Source organism: Apium graveolens, chromosome 8 (genome assembly GCF_009905375.1).
Source record: "Apium graveolens cultivar Ventura chromosome 8, ASM990537v1, whole genome shotgun sequence".
Lineage (NCBI taxonomy): Eukaryota > Viridiplantae > Streptophyta > Magnoliopsida > Apiales > Apiaceae > Apium > Apium graveolens.
The window spans coordinates 114,772,293-114,793,939 of record NC_133654.1 but is presented as its reverse complement, the minus strand read 5'-3'; the positions used below and the strand labels follow the sequence as shown (position 1 = coordinate 114,793,939).

The 21,647-nt window shown below is 34.7% G+C and overlaps 1 protein-coding gene across 1 annotated transcript; it reads left to right on the top strand.

The window, feature by feature from the left end:
- Positions 1–14,602: 14,602 nt before the first annotated feature.
- LOC141677588 (peroxisomal membrane protein PMP22-like) lies at positions 14,603–18,697 on the top strand. The gene is made up of 7 exons (XM_074483589.1): positions 14,603–14,820; positions 15,031–15,129; positions 17,515–17,616; positions 17,936–18,011; positions 18,120–18,190; positions 18,266–18,351; positions 18,433–18,697. Exons 1-7 carry the CDS (start codon positions 14,749–14,751, stop codon positions 18,497–18,499), a joined length of 573 nt encoding a protein of 190 aa, XP_074339690.1. The 5' UTR covers positions 14,603–14,748; the 3' UTR covers positions 18,500–18,697.
- Positions 18,698–21,647: the final 2,950 nt, after the last annotated feature.

The window sequence follows — 21,647 nt, the reverse complement described above, 5'->3', positions numbered from 1 at the left end:
TATAGTGACTACACTGCTTGTACTCATTCAGTATATATAAATTACACAATACAAATAAGAAAATATATAATTTGACTAATGAGCTATATTAGAAACGTTATGTACGTTGTTAATGTCTTACATGAAAATCATACACATTGATAAAAACTCAACATATATTTGATAAATCTTATACGTTAGAGAATACTTACCAATAAGAAAATAATCAAGAATGTTGTTAATATAATTGTATGGTAGTACAAAAAAATTTAGAAAATGACCCGTGCCTCGCACGGGTTATTATGCTAGTATATTATAAATTACCGACATATTTTTATTTTTAATCAAAAATATATAATATATATATAATGTATAGTTAGATATATCTATATATTATAGATTCATTTATTGTTTACTATAGTTTTGTGTTATAAATGCTACCTTACATATTACAATTAACGATATATTTTTATTTTTAATTAAAAATATTAACTTTTTAGAATAAATAAACTGTTAGGAAATGAATAACACACAGAGGGGGGTGAATGTGTTTTACTGTTTTTGAGCTTTTCTTGAATGTTTATGGTTGAACAAAGTAAATTAATTCTTGTAGTGAAATGTGTTCATGCGGAATTTAAACTTGCAGAAAAATAAAGAACACAGATCTTCAAAACTTACTTAATTTTATATTAAAATTAAGACTGTTTTGCTACAAAATTTCTAGGCTCTTTGTTGGTAAAGAGCTTAGCTTCTTCTTGAGAGTGTTACAAGAAATTTGATCTAAATTGTTACAACTGACTAAGGACCAGTGTTAATTTTATAACTCAGTTAACTACTGGTTTACACAGTGTGTAAGAAGACATGCTATTAGCTTTTCTAAACTGTCATTTGTCATTTCTATCTATAGAAAAGCAGATCTTCCATTTCTAGCTTAGCATATCTTTAGCATCCCATGTTCATTTTAATCTTCCTTTGTCAGTTAATCTTTTCCATTGATCTTGCACATTCTTCAAGATGCTTTTTGTAGACTTGTCAATCCAGCTGTTGGATTGTTTGTTGATTGTTTATCTTGGATATTGAACTGATCTGCAACCTTGTACTTTGAGATTGTACATCGAGATCTCCAGTTTAGGTCTATAGAACACTTGTCATCTCAATAAGTATATTGGCTTATCGAGATCTCTAGTACTCTATATTTAGTTTGGCTTGTAGAGGTCTTCAGTTCTCTATAAGAGAATTTTGGCTTGTCGAGATCTCTAGTCTTCACATCTTCACTTTGACTTATCGATAACTCTTAGTCCTCTAGTGGCTTCTTGACTGGTCGATTTGTCAGAGTTTTCTAGTCAAATTAACTTGTAGAAATCTCAGAGTCCTCTAGTGAATTTTAGCTTGTCGATATCTCTGAGTTCTCTAGTAAATTTTGACTTATCGATATCTCTAAGTTCTCTAGTGGAACTTGACTTATCGATAACTCAGAGTTCTCTAATGAATGTAGACTTGTCGATAACTCTGAGTTCTCTAGTGAAGAAATGACTTGTCGATATCTCCAATCTTCATGTCTTCAATTTGGCTTGTCGATATCTTTTTGAGTTCTCTAGTAGCTTTCCTGACTTCTCGATAAGCCATTCTGGAGTTCTCGAATGACTTCTCTATAACATTAAATATGTGACTTGTAGAGATCTTGACTTAAAATATTTTTCTCCAAACAGATTTATTCAACTCCAAGCTTCTTGAAAATTCTTCTGAGGCATGATCCTCTTGATCTTCTTCCAGATAGAATTCTTAGGCTTGTTACTGTTTTGGGAAAAAGACTGCAGTCTGCTCCTTTGCATTTTTACAGACTTTAAGTGTTACAAGTATAAAATATAGATTAAGATAACAATACAACTTACTTAGGGTTAACAAAATGTCTTAGTTTTGTTAAGGTGCAGGCATGTCTTTTATAACAATCTCCCCAAATTTGTGAGAAGATTGCTTAACACAAATTCATGCATGTTAACAAGACTAACCCCAAGTTTGAAATGATATACAATAAAACTAATACATAGATCTTGATAGAATTATAACTTGTACAACATAAGATTCACAAAGTTCAACGATTACAAGGCTCAGGTAAAGACAGTTTTTACATCTGCTTCTTCTCTAAGTTTATCTTACAAATGATCAAGAGTTTCAAGTTCTTCTATGATAAGTGTTCCACTTAGAGCATCTACAAGTTTTTGTCTTGCTGCCTTAGGATAACCTTGGTCTAGAACCTTTAGGTAGAATCTTGAGAATCCACCAGCTCTGATGTTTAGAAATCTCCCATCTTTAGAGATTCTGCTCATTCCTTTTTCTTTCAACTCTCCAGATATTTTTATGAACATGTCTATTTCTTCATCATGCCTCCTTTTTCTTTCTTCAGCTTCAGCCTCATCTCTTTTCTTTATTTCCTCCCTTTCAATCAACCATTCAGCTAGAGATGATCTCCATGCCCTTGTAGCAGTATCCTTTTCCTTTAACAAACTTATCACTCTCTTAATTTCTGTGGGAGCCAAAGAATCCATTAACTTTTTGTCTAGAAGAATGAATATACCATCCTTAAAATAAACCCTAACTTCTCTAAGGGATAAAATCCAGACTCTAACAATTTCCTCAGCTAGATGTTGGAAATGGTCTTCATCTGAGATGCACCAATTTAGAGTTAGAGGTAGAAAGTCAGATTCTTTAAAGCACTTCCAGATGGCCCTTTCAGTGACCTCTACTTTCTTTGCAGGCTTGACTTTCTTAGGCTTTTTCCCAACAGATTTGTGCTTGAATTTTAGTGAAGGTTTGGCTAAAGGTGATTAGTTTTCTTGAGATTAGTTTGGCTTGAGGTGATTGGAATTTTTAGGAAATAATTTGTTGTTTGTTTATACAAAAAATTTAGCTTAGATGGTTGGGAAGGTTTAATGTTTGAGATAGTTGATGTTGTAGGTTGAGCTGAGGTTTCAGTTGGTTGTGTTTGGATTTTTAGGGTTTTCTGAGTTTTTGAATCATCATGAGGTTTTCTACTCTTCCTTTCACCTCTTCTTTTCTTTTCTTCATCTTTCTTGTCATCCTCCTTCTTCTTCTCTCCACCCTTGCTCCCAGATGGCTTACTAGACTGACTAGGATTTAAGCCCGAAGGATTTTGATCATTATTTTTCTGTTCATCATCATCTAAGTCATCCGTGTTGAACTGTGTTTTGGGCAAGTTGGCTTCTGCATTTTCTAGATATCTCCTCAGTAGCTTTATCATTTCCATATCATCATTGTTCTTGTTTTTCTTAGCTTTGAAGCTAGTTCCTAGGATCATGATAAGCCTCTTGTTCCTCATGACACAGTGTTTGGGGATATTGAAATGTCTGAGTTGTCTGGTGGTTGGACTAATGTATGGTATACCCTTGCTTGGCTATAGATATGCTTCAGGGAAGGCAGCTACTTGAGCATCTCTCAGTGCAATTAATAGCATGGTATCTTCACGAGTTATAGCCTAACTTTGCTGATGAAGATATCTAACTCAGATGCCCTCCTTGAGAAAAGGCAATTGAGGGACATCTGCATACATCTGTCTGTCCCTGAGTCATTTGCATTAACCACTATCTTCTCTTCCAGAAAGTTGTCCTTATTGACCTTGATCACTCTTATGAATTTGATTGTCTTTTCCAGGGCCTTTTTATATGTCAAGTAATTGTTGTTGAGAGAAGCTTTTAAGGCTTTGAGTAGTTCTTCAAACTCTCTGCTCAGACTAGGTCCTTCTGCAGACCTAATGAGTCTCTCCATTTCAAGATCAACTTCTTTAGATTTCTTTTCAGCCTCCTAGACTTGTTGTTGAGATGACCTAGATCGTGTCAACCTAGCCTTTATCCCCCCTAGTCTTGTTGATAGGCATAAAGAGGGGAGTAGGAATTTCAGGCCTTACTTGTTTAGGCGGAGAAGGTAGTGGTATGTTGAGTTTACCCATGATGGCTCCCAAGGCTATAGAATTCTGTATTTAAAGATGCTTATGTGAGTCCACCAGGGTTTGGATATCTTTTTGTTGGCTCTTGACAAGAGATGTCAAGGCCTAAACCTGTGCAGTGAGAGAGGAGTTGGAATCTTGCAATGCAGTGACTTGACCCTGTAGAGACTGAATTTGCAGCTTTATTAAAGTGGATCCAGGCTGATGAGAGCTGTTAGATGTGCCAAAGTGTTCTTCTACAGCCTCTTTGATCCCTTCCATTAGCAAAGCTGAAGGCTTATATCTGCTCTGGTGAAGTTGAACCAGCTGGACCTTGGTCTCATTTGAGTGAGTAATTTGTTGCTGGATCACTATATGGAGATTGGTGAAAGATAGTTTGAGGTTTTTGACTTCCTTCTCAATAGAGGCAAGATCCATCCTAGCCATTTGCTTAGAAAAATGCTTGAATTTAGAAGAGATCTGCTCTTGAGATGGTATGATCTTGTCCATTTTCTCATTTACCAGTTTCCTGATTCTGTCTTCATGGACATTAAGCTTGATTTCAAGAGCCTTACCAAACAGATGAAATGTTTTGAGCTGAGCTTTGTATACATCTATAATGGTATTATAGACAGCTTCCGGACTCAAGTCTTTTGCATTGCTACCCAGAATAGTAACATACTCTTATCTGAATCTGGCCAGAACTTGATTCATCTCCAAGGCAAAGTCATCAGACAGCCATGCATCCACATTCCCATCTGGCTCAGCATCATTGACAATTTTCTCCTTTTGCTCCTCAACCTCTTCATTGTAAGCAAGCATGATAGCTTGATAGTCCTGTTTGTTCATATTTGAAGTCAGGAGATGTTGTGAGATGTTGGTCAGTCCAGATATCTGCTCTACTAGTAGATCATCTACAGAGGTTGGTTGAGAAGCAGATTCTTGTAGCCACTGAGAGAGTATGTGAGGTTGTTGAGGTTGTGAGGTGGATGGTTCATCAGAAACACCTGTGACTGGGGTCACAGTTTGACTCACAGATTGCTCTGTGGTTTTGACAGTGTGTTGTCCTCCACTTGTAGTGGGAACCTCCAATTGAATTGAGGGGATTTGACTGGGTTACTGTCATGTACACCAGCCTCAAACCCTTGTGTGTCTTGTAACACACTGGCACTTGAATGTGCTACGTTTTCCTCCCTTATGAAAGGATCATGGGCAATTATACTCCTAGGTTTAACTGCCAAGACAATATCTGCTAGGGTTGTGAGGGGAGTTGTCCCTACATGAGGAACCTCCAATTGAATTGGAGAGGATTTAGATAGCTCCCCCTCAGGAGTACTACCTTCAAACCTTTCAGTCTGTGAAGACTGTTTTACACATGAAGGTGCATTAGAGGTATCCATGGGATTTTCAATAAAAACTGATGAATCCCCCATGTTTGTGATGGTGTCATCAAGGTCTACCCCAGCATGTAGCCTCTCATCATCTAAATCGAGTGTCTGGGAGGTGAGAAAAGCTTCTTGAGCCAAGTCACTTGATTTTTGTTGCACTTGAGAAATGGATTCAAGTGGAGTTGGAATAGAAGAAATTTTAGTTATAAGAATTTGTTGCTCAATTGTGAGTGTTGGCAGCTCCCCCTGAATAGATGAGGGAGCTTCAAGTGATGTGTCCTCACAGTGTGTGCCTTCCTTGTTCCTCCTACCATACACTTGAATTGCTTCTTGTGTTGGCTGTGCAGACTCACTCCTGGTTATTTTTACTACTGCATCCTGTTGGAAGGATGTAGAGGAGGGTAGAGTGGTCAGCTCAATTTGTTTACTCTTTTTGGATCTTTTGACCAGAGGTGTCTCTCTTTCAGCTCTCTCCTCACCACTCTCAGTCATCACAGCCAGGTTTATCCCCTTTCTCTTCTTTTTACTGACCTCACCCTTTTGAGAAGATGAGGTAGTTGGTTTTCTAGCTTCTAAAGGTTGTGAAAGAATGGTTGCAGCTTGGGAAGATCCCTGTTGGTGATCCAGTGTTTATACTTCCACGGGTTCAAGAATCATAGCTGTGCTAGATTGTCCATTAGATCTCATGTCAGGCATAGGATAAGGATAAGTCCTAAACCTATCCAACATAAATGGAGTGATTTTCAGACTTATATTGACCTTATTCTTTGTAGTAAGTGAGCCAAATATTATTTTGGACACTTGCTTACAATTGCCTAATTTAGTACTATCTATACCATTCAGTAGATGTATGTCTTTTACTTTATTATTTAAAGTGGGCATAATGAGTCTAGGAAAGAAAATTTCCTTACCTCTAGCTGACAGGGGCATAGTCAGCCTGGTTGCAAGTTCTTCCAGGATCAGCAGACCAACATTCAAGTGTTTGTTGTGGGCAATCGAATACACCAGCTTTTGCACCACACTTGAAATGTTGTCATATCCTGTCTTCCTGCATGTAAAGGCTCTCACTACTGAATCAAAAATGAATGACCACTCCTTCCTTAGATTAGTTATGTTTAGGCTTGATAAGTTGATTCTTCCACCATAGTTGATGAAGTCCAGAAACTCAATCAGCTCATTAGGAGTTGGCACTTCCACCAGATTTACAGTAGGCAATCCCAAAGCTAGGTTCACATCCTGCTCATTGAACTCAATTTGTTGACCTCCAACTGAGCAAGTCACTACCCAAGATACAACATCATCATGCATCACAGTCCTCACCACATCTGTAGTCCAAAAAGCATGCAACACATCCAGGTACAACACTGGATTAGCAGTCAAGGCTCCTGCAATGTACGATTCAGACAGAAATTTCACAAACCCTTTGAAACTGTCAGGGGCTTGGTTAGTGTCAGTAAAAGCCAAGAAGTTCATTCCTTTCTCTGGGATAGTTGCTCTAATAGTGTTTTGTGCCATTGTAGTTAAGTAAGAGAGAATGGGTAAGAAGAATTTTTGAGAAAGGAGTAGAGACGAGTGAGAAATGGGTTTTTGCTTGAAAGGCTAGGTCAATTTAGATCTCGAAGTTGTAAGTATGTGTATGTATCGAGAAGTCTGGGTATTTATAGTAAAAGTGAATGACTTTTCGAGAACTTAAAAATAGATGTTTGGAGTTTGTCTATCGAGAATTCATTTTAAGAAATGAAGTACATATCGAGAAGTCATTTTAAATTATTTTTTTAAAGAACTCAAAATTGACTTATCGAGATGTCAAATAAATACCCAGTTTGTCCAAGAGGTGGACTGACTTAATTCCAACTTTTATTTGAACAAGTTCAAAATAAAATTAGAATAAATTTTCCAAAAGTATTTTACCAAAATAATTTATTAAATTAAATTATTTCAGTTCTGAGTTATTGATAAGTCAAAAACTACACTTGTAGAGAACTCCATGAATTAACACTACTAGAGAACCTTACAAAGACTTATCGATAAGTCATATTAAGCCTATCTAGAAGTTACTCGAGAAGTCAGTAATTGACTTATCGAGGACTCACTCGAGAAGTCATAAAATGATTTGTCAAGAAGTCAATTTGACTTATCGAGAACTTAGTTCTCTATATACTTTTAATTTATGTAATTCTTCCTTGTGTTAATTTTACATATTAAGAATGTAAATTAACAACTGAGCAGTTTACTTAGAATTTGAAAAATTCCAAGTTGAATTTGAATTTAAGAAACAAATATGCAGAGATTTCTGAAATATTTATAATTCATATTTCAGTTAATTTCCAATTTAATCAAATTAATTTTGATTTACTGGAGATTAATCTGCTGCAAAACATTAGCTGAATTCTTGCCTTAGGATGAAGAGTTAAGCATTCAATTTTACCTACAAGTCTGGTGAAAGTTGCTTCATCCAAACGTTCAGTAAAAATGTCAGCTAATTGTTTTTCTGTTGGTACAATATTCAGCTTTAGCTGTAGAAGTTGATACAGTTTGTTGATCCTTGCTATGCCAGGATACAATACTTAGTCCACGAAATTGACAGCTTCCACTAGTATTCTTCTGTCAATCCTGCATCCAGCAAAATCTGCATCTGTGTAACCAACAGCTTCAAAACCAGTTCCCTAAGGATCCCATAATCTCAAGTTTAGAGTTTCCTTCAAGTATCTGAAAATCTTCTTTCTCCCCCTGGGTTTGTGCAATAAAATTTAGTTGTATGAGATGAGCTTCCATTTTCATGATTATCCTATTGAGTAGTTTCTTCAATTTTCTTTTCAGACAGACTACACAAACTCCAGCTTGAGCAAACTCCAGCTTAGGCATGTCTCTTACTAACTCCTTTTTGACAATGTGTTAATTTCCTTGAAATTCAAGTGAGACAGATTTTTATGCCATTGCTTGTTTACTTCTTCTCATGCATTGATGTAAAAGCAACAAACACCATCCTTATTTGTTGAGTCAGAATTTGCAACAAACAAGCTTCCTTTCATTGCTCCTTTCAGAGCAACTTCACCATTTTTATTGCTGATAACAGTGCATTTTTCTTTGTTGAGTAAGACTTAAGGCCTTTGTCTGCAAATTTGCTAACTCTGGGAAGATTTACTTCAAGACCGGCTACCAGTGCTACATCATCAAGGACAATATTTTCAGAAACAATCTTGTCATATCCCATTGTGAATCATTTGATGTTGTCTTCAAAGGTCACCAAAGGGCCAGCTTTCTCCTCAAACTGTGATAGCAGGGTCTTGTCACCTGTCATATGCCTGAAACATCTGCTGTCTATGATCCAGATGACTCTCTACACTATGCCCTGCACACAATGAGTCTTAGGTGTGTTTGGAAACCCAAGCAGTGTTGGGTAGTTTCTTCTTATTAACTTGTTCAGCAGAAGTAAAATGAGTTGTTTTAAAAGAGATAGAATTCAGTGACTGTTGTGCACATTTTCCTTTTGATGTGGACTCATTTCTTGTTTCTTTAAGGTCTACTCTCAGTTTTTGGCAACTTTTCATTACTTTCAAGTTGCAAGGAATGCAGTCAAACTTGTCACAGAATGAATAAGGATCATTTGAATTTGCTTCATTGTATTTGCAAGTTCCTTCAGTTGGCTTGCTAATAACCTTTTTACAAAGGTGAGTTAGATGATTTGTAGAACCACATTTCTCACACTTCTTTCTAGGAGCATTTGCAACATAAGAAAAATTATTGCTTTTGTTTATCCGTATTTTCCCATTTCTATTTTTCCTTTTCTTTCTTGCATCTTCAGTTTTGGTTTCTTTAACAGGAGTCTTGGGACTTTGTTTGTTCATGAGCTTCTCTTCAGTATTGGAAGACTGAACTGATTCTTCAGTTTTCTTCTCTTTATCTTCATCAGCAATTTCTTGCTTGATAATCAATTCTTCTTCATTGAAGTTTACCTCACATGCTTTGAATATAGGTGCATTAACCTCTTTCAAAAAGGTTGGAGCATTCTCAGTTTTCTTTGCTTTCCCTTTGTTACCTACAATCTTCTTTTTGTCATTCATGGCATCATAGTCAAGGCCAATAGCAATGTTCGCACATGGCTTATTCTTCTCATGATACTGTCCAACCAGTTTAAATGCATTTCTAAAGGATTTTATCTTTACTTCATTCTTTTCCAATTTCTCCCTTAGCACTGCTTCAATTTCATTTGCACACTTGAGCTTGTTCTTTAGATAAGCATCTTCTTGTTTTAAAGCTTCAAGCTCCACCAACAACGATTCAGTTTCTTGCTTCTCACTTTCAAACTTCTCATTTATCTTTGTTAATCTGTTAACTTCTTCATTAGCAGCAACCATGCTTGTGTGAATGTGAAATATTTTTGTGCTCATCTTTTCAATAGTTTTCTTGTATTGATTCATACTTAAATCAATAGTGGTAAGAGTTGGTGTCTGTGATTTAGATGAGGATGATTCTCCTTGCTCCAGGGCCATGAGTGCATAATTACCAAATTCTTCATCTTCATCATTCACAGAGTCATCCCAACTTTTACCCTCTGCAATATAAGCTTTACTTTGTTGTTTCCTTAGAAGAGCTTCATATTTTGCTTCAAGTTCAAGATAAGACTTGTCTTTCTTTACTTTCTTGGGTTTCCTGCATTTTGTAGCAAAGTAGCCTTGTTCATCACAATTGAAGCATCTTATATTAGATCTATCAACAGATCCAGTTTTGTAGCCATTCTTGCTATCAGAATTGTACTTTCCTTTTTCCTTCCAGCTGCTGTCTTTGTTGATTGACTGTCCTTTATTCTTGAGGTACCTTGGCTTCTTTACTCTAATATTAGAGAATTTCCTAGCTAAATAGGCCATTGACTGATCTAGCTCATCCAGTTCTTCAAGAGTATAGAACTCATCCTTTTATAATTCCATAATGACTTGCTCCTGTGAATCATTTGGTCTTTGCTCACTTGTTGAGGCAACTAGAGTTTGAGATCTTGGTTCATAATTAGATTTTGGCTTTCATTTACAATTAAAACACTTGAGCCATCCACGACATGACCTTGACCAGATCTCAATGATTGCCTTTGAATTATCTCTAGTTCATATGTTTTCAGAATTCCATATAGAACTTCCAGAGTTATTCTGCCCAAGTCTCTCCCTTCCCTGATTGCTGAGATTTTCTGTTCCAAATGATCAGGGAGAGTAAGCAAGAACTTCAAGTTAACTTCTTCAGCTTCATAATATTTGTCATGAAGCTGCAAATCATTTATCAGCTTGTTAAACCTTTCAAACACATCAGTAATACTTTCCTTTGGCTTTTCCATAAAACCCTCATACTGTGAGATCAGTATTCTTCTTTGGTTTGACCTAACTTCTTCAGTTCCTTCACAAAGTATCTCAATCTTTTCCCATATTTGCTTGGCAGTGTCACAGTTGACAATGTTGTTGTACATCACATTGTCAAGTGACTCAATCAATATTAATTGCAAGCTAGTATCCAGGGAGACTTTCTCCTTTTCAGGGTCAGAATACTCAGAAGGATATTTTGGAGCAAAATGAGCTGGGATAACCATGTCTCCATCTATAGATTCCTCAACTCTAACCATTGGAATAAAGGGTCCATTCTTGAGAATCTGAATGTAGAGTGGATTGGCCATTTTGATGAACACCATCATTTTTTTTTTCCAAAGAGTGTAGTTGGCTTTGTCAAAGGTAGGAATTTTGATGCTACTGATTTTCTGTGTATTCATTCTTCCAAGATCTTAAATCTGTTTACTTTCAGATTTTGCTTTGATACCACTTGTTAGGAAATGAATAACACACAGAGGGGGGGGTGAATATGTTTTACTGTTTTTGAGCTTTTCTTGAATGTTTATGGTTGAACAAAGTAAATTAATTCTTGTAGTGAAATGTGTTCATGCAGAATTTAAACTTGCAAAAAAATAAAGAACACAGATCTTCAAAACTCACTTAAATTTATATTAAAATTAAGACTGTTTTGCTACAAAATTTTTAGGCTCTTTGTTGATAAAGAGCTTAGCTTCTTCTTGAGAGTGTTATAAGAAATTTGATCTAAATTGTTACAACTGGCTAAGGACCAGTGTTAACTTTATAACTCAGTTAACTGCTGGTTTACACAGTGTGTAATAAGACATGCTATTAGCTTTTCTAAACTGTCACTTGTCATTTCTATTTATAGAAAAGCAGATCTTCCATTTCTGGCTTAGCATATCTTTATCATCCCGTGTTCACTTTAATCTTCCTTTGTCAGTTAATCTTTGCCATTGATCTTGCACATTCTTCAAACTGCTTTTTGTAGACTTGTCAATCCAGCTGTTGGATTGTTTATTGATTGTTTATTTTGGATATTGAACTAATCTGCAACCTTGTACTTTGAGATTGTACATCGAGATCTCCAATTTAGGTCTATAGAACACTTGTCATCTCGATAAGTATATTGGCTTATCGAGATCTCTACTACTCTATATTTAGTTTGGCTTGTAGAGGTCTTCAGTTCTCTATAAGAGAATTTTGGCTTGTCGAGATCTCTAGTCTTCACATCTTCACTTTGACTTATCGATAACTCTTAGTCCTCTAGTGGCTTCTTGACTTGTCGATTTCTCAGAGTTCTCTAGTCAAATTACCTTGTCGAAATCTCATAGTCCTCTAGTGAATTTTAGCTTTTCGATATCTCTGAATTCTCTAGTGAATTTTGACTTATCGATATCTCTGAATTCTCTAGTGGAACTTGACTTATCGATAACTCAGAGTTCTCTAATGAATGTAGACTTGTCGATAACTCTGAGTTTTCTAGTGAAGAAATGACTTGTCGATATCTCCAATCTGCATGTCTTCAATTTGGCTTGTCGATATCTTTCTGAGTTCTCTAGTAGCTTTCCTGACTTCTCGATAAGCCATTCTGGAGTTCTCGAATGACTTCTCTATAACATTAAATATGTGACTTGTAGAGATCTTGACTTAAAGTATTTTTCTCTAAACAGATTTATTCAATTCCAAACTTCTTCAAAAAAGTTTTGAGACATGATCTTCTTGATCTTCATCCAGATAGAATTTTTAGCCTTGATACTGTTTTGGGAAAAAGACTACAGTCTGCTCCTTTGCATTTTTACAGACTTTAAGTGTTACAAGTATAAAATACAGATTAAGATAACAATACAACTTACTTAGGGTTGACAAAATGTCTTAGTCTTGTTAAGGTGCAGACATGTCTTTTACAACATAAACCACACAAACTGCATCATATTTTCATGCTATGGTTTATGCGATTTTTGAGGTTATACAATACGGGTGTGGTTTGAAAATTTGATCAAACTGCATGTATAATTTGATTTACGGTTTAATGAAAAAATCGCATCGTCCATACCGCGTTCATCCCTACTTTTAGTGATTTGAGAAGCTAATGAGAACGTGAGTTGCATTATCATTCTTTTCTTCATATTATGAGCTAAAGAACCTCAATAAAGAGTCTACTCGACTTGCTCGAGTGTATTGAACTTTTTCTCCTTTAAAAAATCACTATAATATTATTAGAGTTTCAGTTTATATAAAATTTCTTATATTTTAATTTAGGATCTCAAATAATTAACATATTGAAGTTGTACACATAGATTTTAGATTGTAACTTTCTTATAATCCAACGATGCCAATCTAATGATGATACATTCAATTATTTTCAATTTTAATTAATCTAATTTATTTAATTTTGACAAATATAATTTATAACCTTATATATATCAATCCTAATTTTTTTTTGAAATGAACGAGGATTTGATTCAAAATCTGAGATAATATAAAATAAACTCTTAATTAGTAAAGGTTTCTAAATTAAATTTAAGGAAAACCAAACTTCACCGGACAATGGTCATCTTCTACCGTCGAAATCAGTCAATCAACTTTTAATCAACTCAACTTAATAGATTAGTCCATCCGCCCACCAAAGTTTACTATCAGCCACCTAATTAGTCACCGAAGTCCTCAACTGTGCATGTTATAATATTTTATTAGAGAAATGCTTAGTATCCGAATTTGAACGGTCTTTCAAAATCGTTTTAAATATGTACGTATGCTTTGTTCTAGAAATCGGCCGATTTTTCAAAAATCGCCGATAAATCGTTTGAAAAATCGGTTAAAAATATTGATCTTATTTGACCGATTCCCGATAAATCGCGGATAAATCATCCGATTTTTTAAAAATCGTTCAATAAATCATAAATCAGTACCTCAACCGAATAATTCCGATTTCCGATATCTATAACATTGTATGTATGTGTTAAATGTATAATATGTATATTTGTTAAATTTTTTAAATAATAAGATTTTTAGTATTCAAATTTGAACCATTTTTTAGATTGTTTTAAATGTGTAAGTTTTTAAATGTGTAATATGTATATTTGTTAACTCTTTTAATAATAACATCTGACATCACCTACTAATCTTTTTCAAGAGAGAAACCTCTTGTATAGAAAAACGTAGAGAATCCTGGATTCTATTATAGAATTTCATCAAATTTGTTATTAATGTAGAATAATAATTATATTTAAATATAATAAAATGTTTAACAATTGAATTTTAAAAAAAATGTAAAAAAGTATATTATTATAAAATTTATTCTAAAATATAACTTTTAAATTTTTAAAATAATAAATATTAAAATTACTTAGTCAAATATTAAAATATTTGATTCACAACAAGTTAAATTGAACAAAGAAGAAAAATCCAAAAATAAATAGGTTAAATATCAAGTAGAAAATTGGTTGCGTCCGAGTATGTCACTAATTGCAAATTTGACTCAAAATAATCATCAATTAACTTAATTTGATCATTTCGATAAAATCTAAAATTGAAATTAACCAAAATTGAAAAATGTTAATATAGGATGATAGAGCTCGTTTTTGGTTTTAATATAATTACTAAAAAATATTATATGATTCACATAATCATGATGAAATCTGCTTTTAATTCTCCAAACTTAAGTTATTTTCAAGATTTTTAAGATTAAAAATCAAATTTCATTATAATTTTTTGAGTCAAAAAATAAGTTTTAATAATTACATTGAAACCCAAAATGATCCCTACTTTCTTGTATTAACACTTTTTAATTTTAGCTAATTTCAGTTTTTGACTTTAACCGAATAATTAAATTAATAAATGATCATTTTGAGTAGAATAAATTTTACACTGAATTAGTCATCTAGTTGATATTTAACCCGAAAATAATTTACGGGCAATTAGGGAGTGATTAGCATATATAATCTCAACAACTCTGCAAGTCAAGAATGTACTGCTCTATGATGATGCATACTACAAAAAGTCCTAAACCATACATAGTAACATAAACACGCATAATAGTCTTCTCAATTCTCACTCTCCTCTGCTACTAAATTTTGTTCATTTTTTTGTGAGAAATTATAAGAATTAAAAAATGGGTTCTGTGGCTAAAAATGGATTGAAGAAATATCTTTTACAGCTCCAACAACACCCTTTGAGAACCAAGGTTTCTTTACATTTTTAGCCTCTTTTACTTCTGTTTTTGTTGGTTTAGATGATTATTTGAGTTGGATATTGATTATCTTTTGTTAATTTTGATTTGGGTTTTGTAAATTTGTATGATCTTTATGATATGGGGTTGATTGTTTTTTAGTCCCTCTCTCCCTCCCTCCCCCCTCTCTCTATAATTTTTTTAAGAAAGTTTTGTTTTTTGTAGGCTATTACTGCAGGAGTGTTATCAGCAATTAGTGACATAGTCTCACAGAAGCTTACTGGGATACAGAAGCTTCAGCTGAGACGCCTTCTCTTGAAAGTGGTATTTATTATTATCACAACTATTATTGAATAATGTGCATAGGGGGTTTCATGATTTTCCTCCAATGTGTGCATACATGTTTGTGTGTCCGATTCGGCTAAAGTTGATTGGAATGATAATACTGCCTAGTGCCTATATGATTAGGTTTGACAGAAATGTTTATTCCTTTTTGATGTGTTTAAAATTTTAGTGTTTAGGGGACATGGGTTGACTTGTTTACTATTTTAAAGTTGATCAAACTGTGATTTAATCATGGATTTTGCTAGAAGATTGTAATGCCTAGAGTTAGTATACTCTGAACTTTGCATAAAAAATGCAACCTTGTCGAAGTTTTAATATGTTTTAATGATGAAGTCTTTATTTGTTTTATTTGATGAGACTGAGTTCGTTGGTTATACAATTGTTACACTTTATTTTTCTATGCAGTGATGGATGTTGAGTTATATATATTATGATGGAGTGTACCTAATAGAACTCGAATTAAAAGTTTGAGATGGATATTGACATATAATAATAATCCGGTGAAGTCTGATATCTGATAATATCAGATTTCACAAGATATGTATATTTTCCCCTTTTGTTGTACGTTCCCTGAAACGTCAAAAGTCAAAATTTATCATGCCTGGTAGTAAAAGCTTACATGAAAATGACATGGAAATTTTGTGTGTGGGTCTGATTTTTTGGTACACGGAACCTGAAAGTACACGATAAGTTTAGTGTCGGACGGGTTTTCACTTTAGTACACGACACGACATGAAAGTACACGATAAGTTTAGTGTCGGACGGGTTTTCACTTTAGTACATGACACGACATGAAAGTACACGAAATTATTATATTTATTTAATAAGTAATTATTTTATGTAAAATAGTACTCCCTCCATCCCATTGGATTGTTTACGTTACTTTTCGACACGCTTTTCAATGCTCGTTTAAAGTATAGTTTCATAATATTTTTTTTTTAATTTTTTTTTTGAATAAAAGTTTTATGTTTAAACTTTTATTCAAAAAAAAAATTTGCAAAAATATTATGAAACTATACTTTATAGAAGCCTCGAAATGCGTGCCGAATAGTAACGTAAACATCACAGTGGAACGGAGGGAGTATACATTTATATATAAAAAGGTGGAAATATGTACAATTTTTATATAGAATTGTATGTAAATGTAAATATTTAAGTTTAGAAAAAAATAATATAAATATTTTTCATAAAAATTTAATTAAACATATTTTCTTTAAAAAAAATTAAAATATTATTTTTATTTAATGTACACGAGTACGACCCGAAAAGTACATAACACGTTTTGAATCGGGTATGTGTTTAAAATTAAGTACACGAATCTATAACGGATCGGATATGAGTTTTACGTTGAGTTGAAGTATACGATATATGAAAACACAGGACATGGGGTCTATCTAAAAGTCTATCACAAGAGTGCTGTTGAAAAAGATATTCTAAACGCCTATATGGATTTTGGATGGTTGGGAGCTAGTATTCTAAAAGCATTTGTTGTAGTCTGTCATAAAACTCATGTTGTCTGTCTGCAAGTTTCCTACTCTCTGTCTTTCCGTAGAACGTAGATATGAATAATATTTAGTGGATATTCACTTGTTTAGAGATGCTATTAAAGAATTGCAATATATATTACCCTGTAGCGTAGTATATACAAGGCATGCTTCATGGTAATGCTAGTTATGTAAGACCCTTCCTTTTACCTTCGTAAAGATTGCAATTATTATTTTGGTGCTTCTGCTTCTATTTTGAATTTATTTAAAATGAGAAAAGGTATAGCAGTTTAAAAACTGTACATTTTTATTCATTTCCATGTAATACAATATGGTTCTTTGTCAATACAAAAGTTATACATGATGGTTACCTACTTTTTTTTCCATGTAATGTTACACCGCTGAGCATAGTTATAAAACAAACTTATTTCTGTAATAAGACTATCTGAACTTGTGAAATTCTAATTTTGGGATTTTAAAATAGAAATTGCTTACATCTGGTTAGATGCATAGATCAGGCAGAGACAAATGTATGAAAAAAACAGTGGTAATAGAGAAGAAATGGTGGTGGAGATCTACCGTTGCCTGCTTGATCTTGTCAGGCAGTGATTTGGAGAAAATGCGTTAGTGGCAATAGTGAAGTAGCAGACTTCTCTTTCAGTCACCCGCTACCCTAGTCATGCAGCATTTACCTGCCATCTTTTGTCTTTTGTATCTTTTTAGTATGTCCTTGTGCTTCATGTAGAAAGTACCAAAATTAATAATCTTTGGATGATCCAGTGAAGTTAATCTTGTGATCATTTTTTGACCCGCAGTTTAACTATGATGATTAATAAGTCTGCAGATTATTATTTTGCAATACTAACACTGTTGAATACAGCTCTTTGGAGTTGTCTATCTTGGTCCATTTGGCCACTATTTTCATACTTTTCTAGACAAAGTTTTCAAGGGGAAGAAAGACCCTTCAACAGTTGGTAAAAAGGTAAGTTATTCATTTCCTCTCAAGTAAAATGTGTTTATGTAATATTTGAAGTTTTTTTAGAAATATTGTATAATCAATGTCAAGACCGAACTCTGTTCATGTTGTGTTATCTTTGGAACTAGGTGTGTGTCACTTTTTCAGTTCCCTCTAATTTCCAACGCGGTGAAATAATTGAAAACCATTTCTGGATTATACAACCATGGGCTCAACTTCTACTTATTTTCTATTCGTGTACAATCTAAGTACAATTCTGTAAATGATGTCCAGGCGGGACTGAAATAACATCCTTAGGCTGATGAGATTGATGTAAAAATTTCAGGTCTTGGTGGAACAGTTGACTTCTTCTCCTTGGAATAATCTGCTTTTCATGATATACTATGGGTCGATCATAGAGGGTAAGTGAGCTTTAGTGTTTTTTAAAATTGGACATAGACTGATCTAGTGACTTTAACTGGATCAGTTGATGTAATTATTTTGTATCCAATTCTGTACGTGCTCTGCAGGAAGACCCTGGAACCAAGTAAAATCTAAAATCAAGAAAGAATATCCAACAGTCCAGTATGCAGCATGGACGGTAACTATTTGAGTTATATTGTGTCTTCTTTACTCCATATAACTTTTAGCTAAAGACCCTGTATAATAAATGCAGTTTTGGCCAGTAGTTGGGTGGATCAATCACCAGCATGTCCCACTGCAGTTTCGTGTCATTGTTCAAAGTGCCGTTGCATGTTGCTGGTATGTATTCAATAGAAGTTCTTTCTGTTAATGACACGTAGTTCTCTGTTATCCATTCTTTTCTTACAAAAAATCTTTTAGGGGCATCTTTTTGAGTTTACGGGCTGCGAAGGCTGTGACATTGAGTCCGGCAATCAAACAGCAATGAACAGTTGGTTGGAAGATGATGTGATGGACTAACGTTCAAGCTAGTGTTAAGTATTTAAGCTGTGAATTAAGTTGCATGATTTCTTTACTTCATATATAGTAGCATATATAAGTGAAATCTGGTTGAAGCTGAATAATTTTATTTTTATGTCTGAGTTTATAATCAAGATATAGTGCTATGTTCTTTGATTTCCTATTATTGAAGGGTATGTGTAAGCTGTCTTGTTTTACATTTTTTTTATATTAAGCTCTGTATTCAAGGTGTAATAAGTAATGTCTTCTGTACTATAAGAAGCTTTGGTAATTTTATAGTGATGTTATTATGGAATTATTTTTCTCTAAATTTTAGACTCCCGAAACAAAGTGGACCAAGGGTAAAAGTTTAAAAGGCAATAACACTATTGACATGTGTTCAAAAAAATAATAATACCAATGACAGAGTATAACCTTGAAGCCAAAAAGATTTTATGTTGGGACACAAATTAGCATGTTCTTGCCGATAATAAGATTTCGTCTAGACTTTACAAAATATGTTATATTATGACTACATGTTTGGGAGCCATAAGACTTTTCATCGATGATACGATGAAAAGTAATCCATAAAACACAGTTAATGCTGAATTAATTGTGTCATAAAGTTGATCGGTTAAATTTGTGACGTCGAGATTCAAAGTGGATCGTCACGGTCACGGCCCAATATGAGTTCTAATAATCCGAGTAGACTATGACGGCCACGACCCAAATTAGGTCTTCTAGCCCACAGCCCGAAATTATTTATGTGATAATCCCGCCGAGCAGGTCTGAGAATGAAATCCACGAGGACACCTACAACGAATCCAACATGAAAATGAACTCTCATAGGAAGGATCCAGAATCCACCGTCTAAGAGAGTTCTACTTACAATTTAAGTAGGAGACTTTTCCACCAAGTCTCCCTACCCTAATCTAACCTTAGACTTAACATTTATATAAAAGGGGTTCTACCCCTCAACCTAAAATTACGTTTTGGCTTGATTCTCGACAACACAGAGATACGTAGGCATCTTGCGAGGACAGCTAGTCCCTACCGCGTGAACAACCATTAAATCTCGAAACTCAACAGCCCTAGCATTAATTGTAATCACACCCTAATTCCACAACATTTGGCGTCATCTGTGGGAAGAGAACAACAACCACGGTACCTACACGGAGCAGAAACAATGGTTAAACCAACGATCCTATTCCATCACAAAAAATCTCATCGATAGTGGAGATATCTCTGCACTCATCTTATCCTACCACCCAAGGATGAAACCCTGTAGGGCCATCTGAGGCTCACTCCAAGGGACGGATCCCCCAATCCAAAATGCGCCATCAGGGACGAATACCCCGGCTTCTCAAGGGACGAATTACCAACTACAACAACTACTTGCAACAATGAACTCTCAATCTGTTGGGTATGAGTACTCCACGATTGTGACCACCAACCCACCTTACAGGATGCCTCTATACCTCAAGGTGGTTGGAGGAAGTGGGCACTCTAATCGGAGCGAAGGATAAGGGCGGACGCCGCAATACATCCATGGTTTGGCTCCTATCCCTAAGAACCGAGAATTCTCTGAACCTTATTCTGCTAGAGACTCTGAATCATCGGACGATAAAGTCTCTCCAAGGAGGAGGCGTGCTGGAAAGGAGCCAACGCCTAGTGGCTACCAACAGCCCGAGAGCACTCAAGGGACGATTCCCCAAGATGTACAAGAAAGGATTAGGGCTCATAAAGCTGAGATCCAAAGGCTGAAGCGTCACCTGAAGATGCACTTGACCCCAAGACCTCCACTTGCAGCGAGGAAAATGGATTTTCCTCCTATCATAGACCTGGAGGGTCCAACACCAAGAAGGGTTGCGGCCCCAAGAGCTGATCCGAGTGATTTGATGCCCCTAAGAGATGCTCATGATCCAAAACCACCGTTCACTGAAGAGATAATGAATGTCCACATCTCAAGAGAGTTTAAGATGCCTACCATCAAAGCGTATGATAGTACTGGCGACGCAACTAACCATGCCAGGAAGTTCTTTAATGCCCTGTTGCTACAGCCTGTGAACGACGCTATCAAGTGTCAGGACTCTCCTCAAACCCTGTCGGGTATTGCTCAAAGGTAATACAGCCGTCTACCCCCAAACTCAATTGGGTTTCTACTAATATCTTATACCTATCTGAATGCTCTGGCCCAACCGAGACTAAGTTGCAAGGACCTTATGTGTTCTCCCCCCGATTGCAGGCGACTAATTCCCTCACCGGCATACTGATTATTTTTTGTGTTGTGACATTTAAAGAAATCAAAAGTGAGAAATAGTGCTCATCCATAATATAAAACATTTGAAAATGACAGCTAAAGTAAAATGATACTTCCATACTTTATCGTATAATAGGAAGAACGAAATCTCGGTGATATACACCTTCTCTTTTTAATTCACAACGGAATTTATTTATATCAAAATATCTTGCTAATACTCTCGGTAACCAAACACCTTCGCTTTAGTTATAGTATTGCATAACAATTCCAAAATGGAAGAATAGGACATTCACCGGAGCCCATACTATACGATGATCAGTCGTACACTACGTCATAGATGGCTTATCGCAATGGTTTAATCATGCATGTTACAAAATTATGTTACCCTAGGTATGCTCATCATAGCCTACCACAACATAGTATTTTTGATGTTACCATAGTATTTGTAATATGTTACAATAGCTTTAAAGTGTTACATATGATAACATGTGGAAACTTATGTTACACTAGGGTATTAATGGATAAAAAATAACATTTTACAAATAATTAAATATATATAATTTGTTGACTTGAAAATTAATCAATTTTTATAATATAATTAAACAATAATATTAATATTAGCTAAGATTGATAAAATATTTTTTTATTGTTAATTTTGAAAACTATAATAATTAGTAACTGATAATTTTTTATTAATAAAAAATCTGAGCACTATTTAAACTTAAAAGTTAATTAATTTTTTTTTTAAAAAGGTGAAAGTTTGGACTCTCGTTGGGCTCAATCAGGTGGTCTCTCACCTTTCAATTGAACTACATTAGCTTAATGATTATATACACTAGATACACCAAAAGGCCCATTCTCAACTCCACGGCGTAGA

Bases quoted from the DNA above. Each gene is read 5' to 3' on its own strand.
- LOC141677588 (XM_074483589.1), top strand. From the start codon at position 14,749: ATGGGTTCTGTGGCTAAAAATGGATTGAAGAAATATCTTTTACAGCTC. The intron at 17,617-17,935 runs GTAAGTTATTCA...TAAAAATTTCAG, and splicing joins CTTCAACAGTTGGTAAAAAG to GTCTTGGTGGAACAGTTGAC. The intron at 18,352-18,432 runs GTATGTATTCAA...AAAATCTTTTAG, and splicing joins AGTGCCGTTGCATGTTGCTG to GGGCATCTTTTTGAGTTTAC.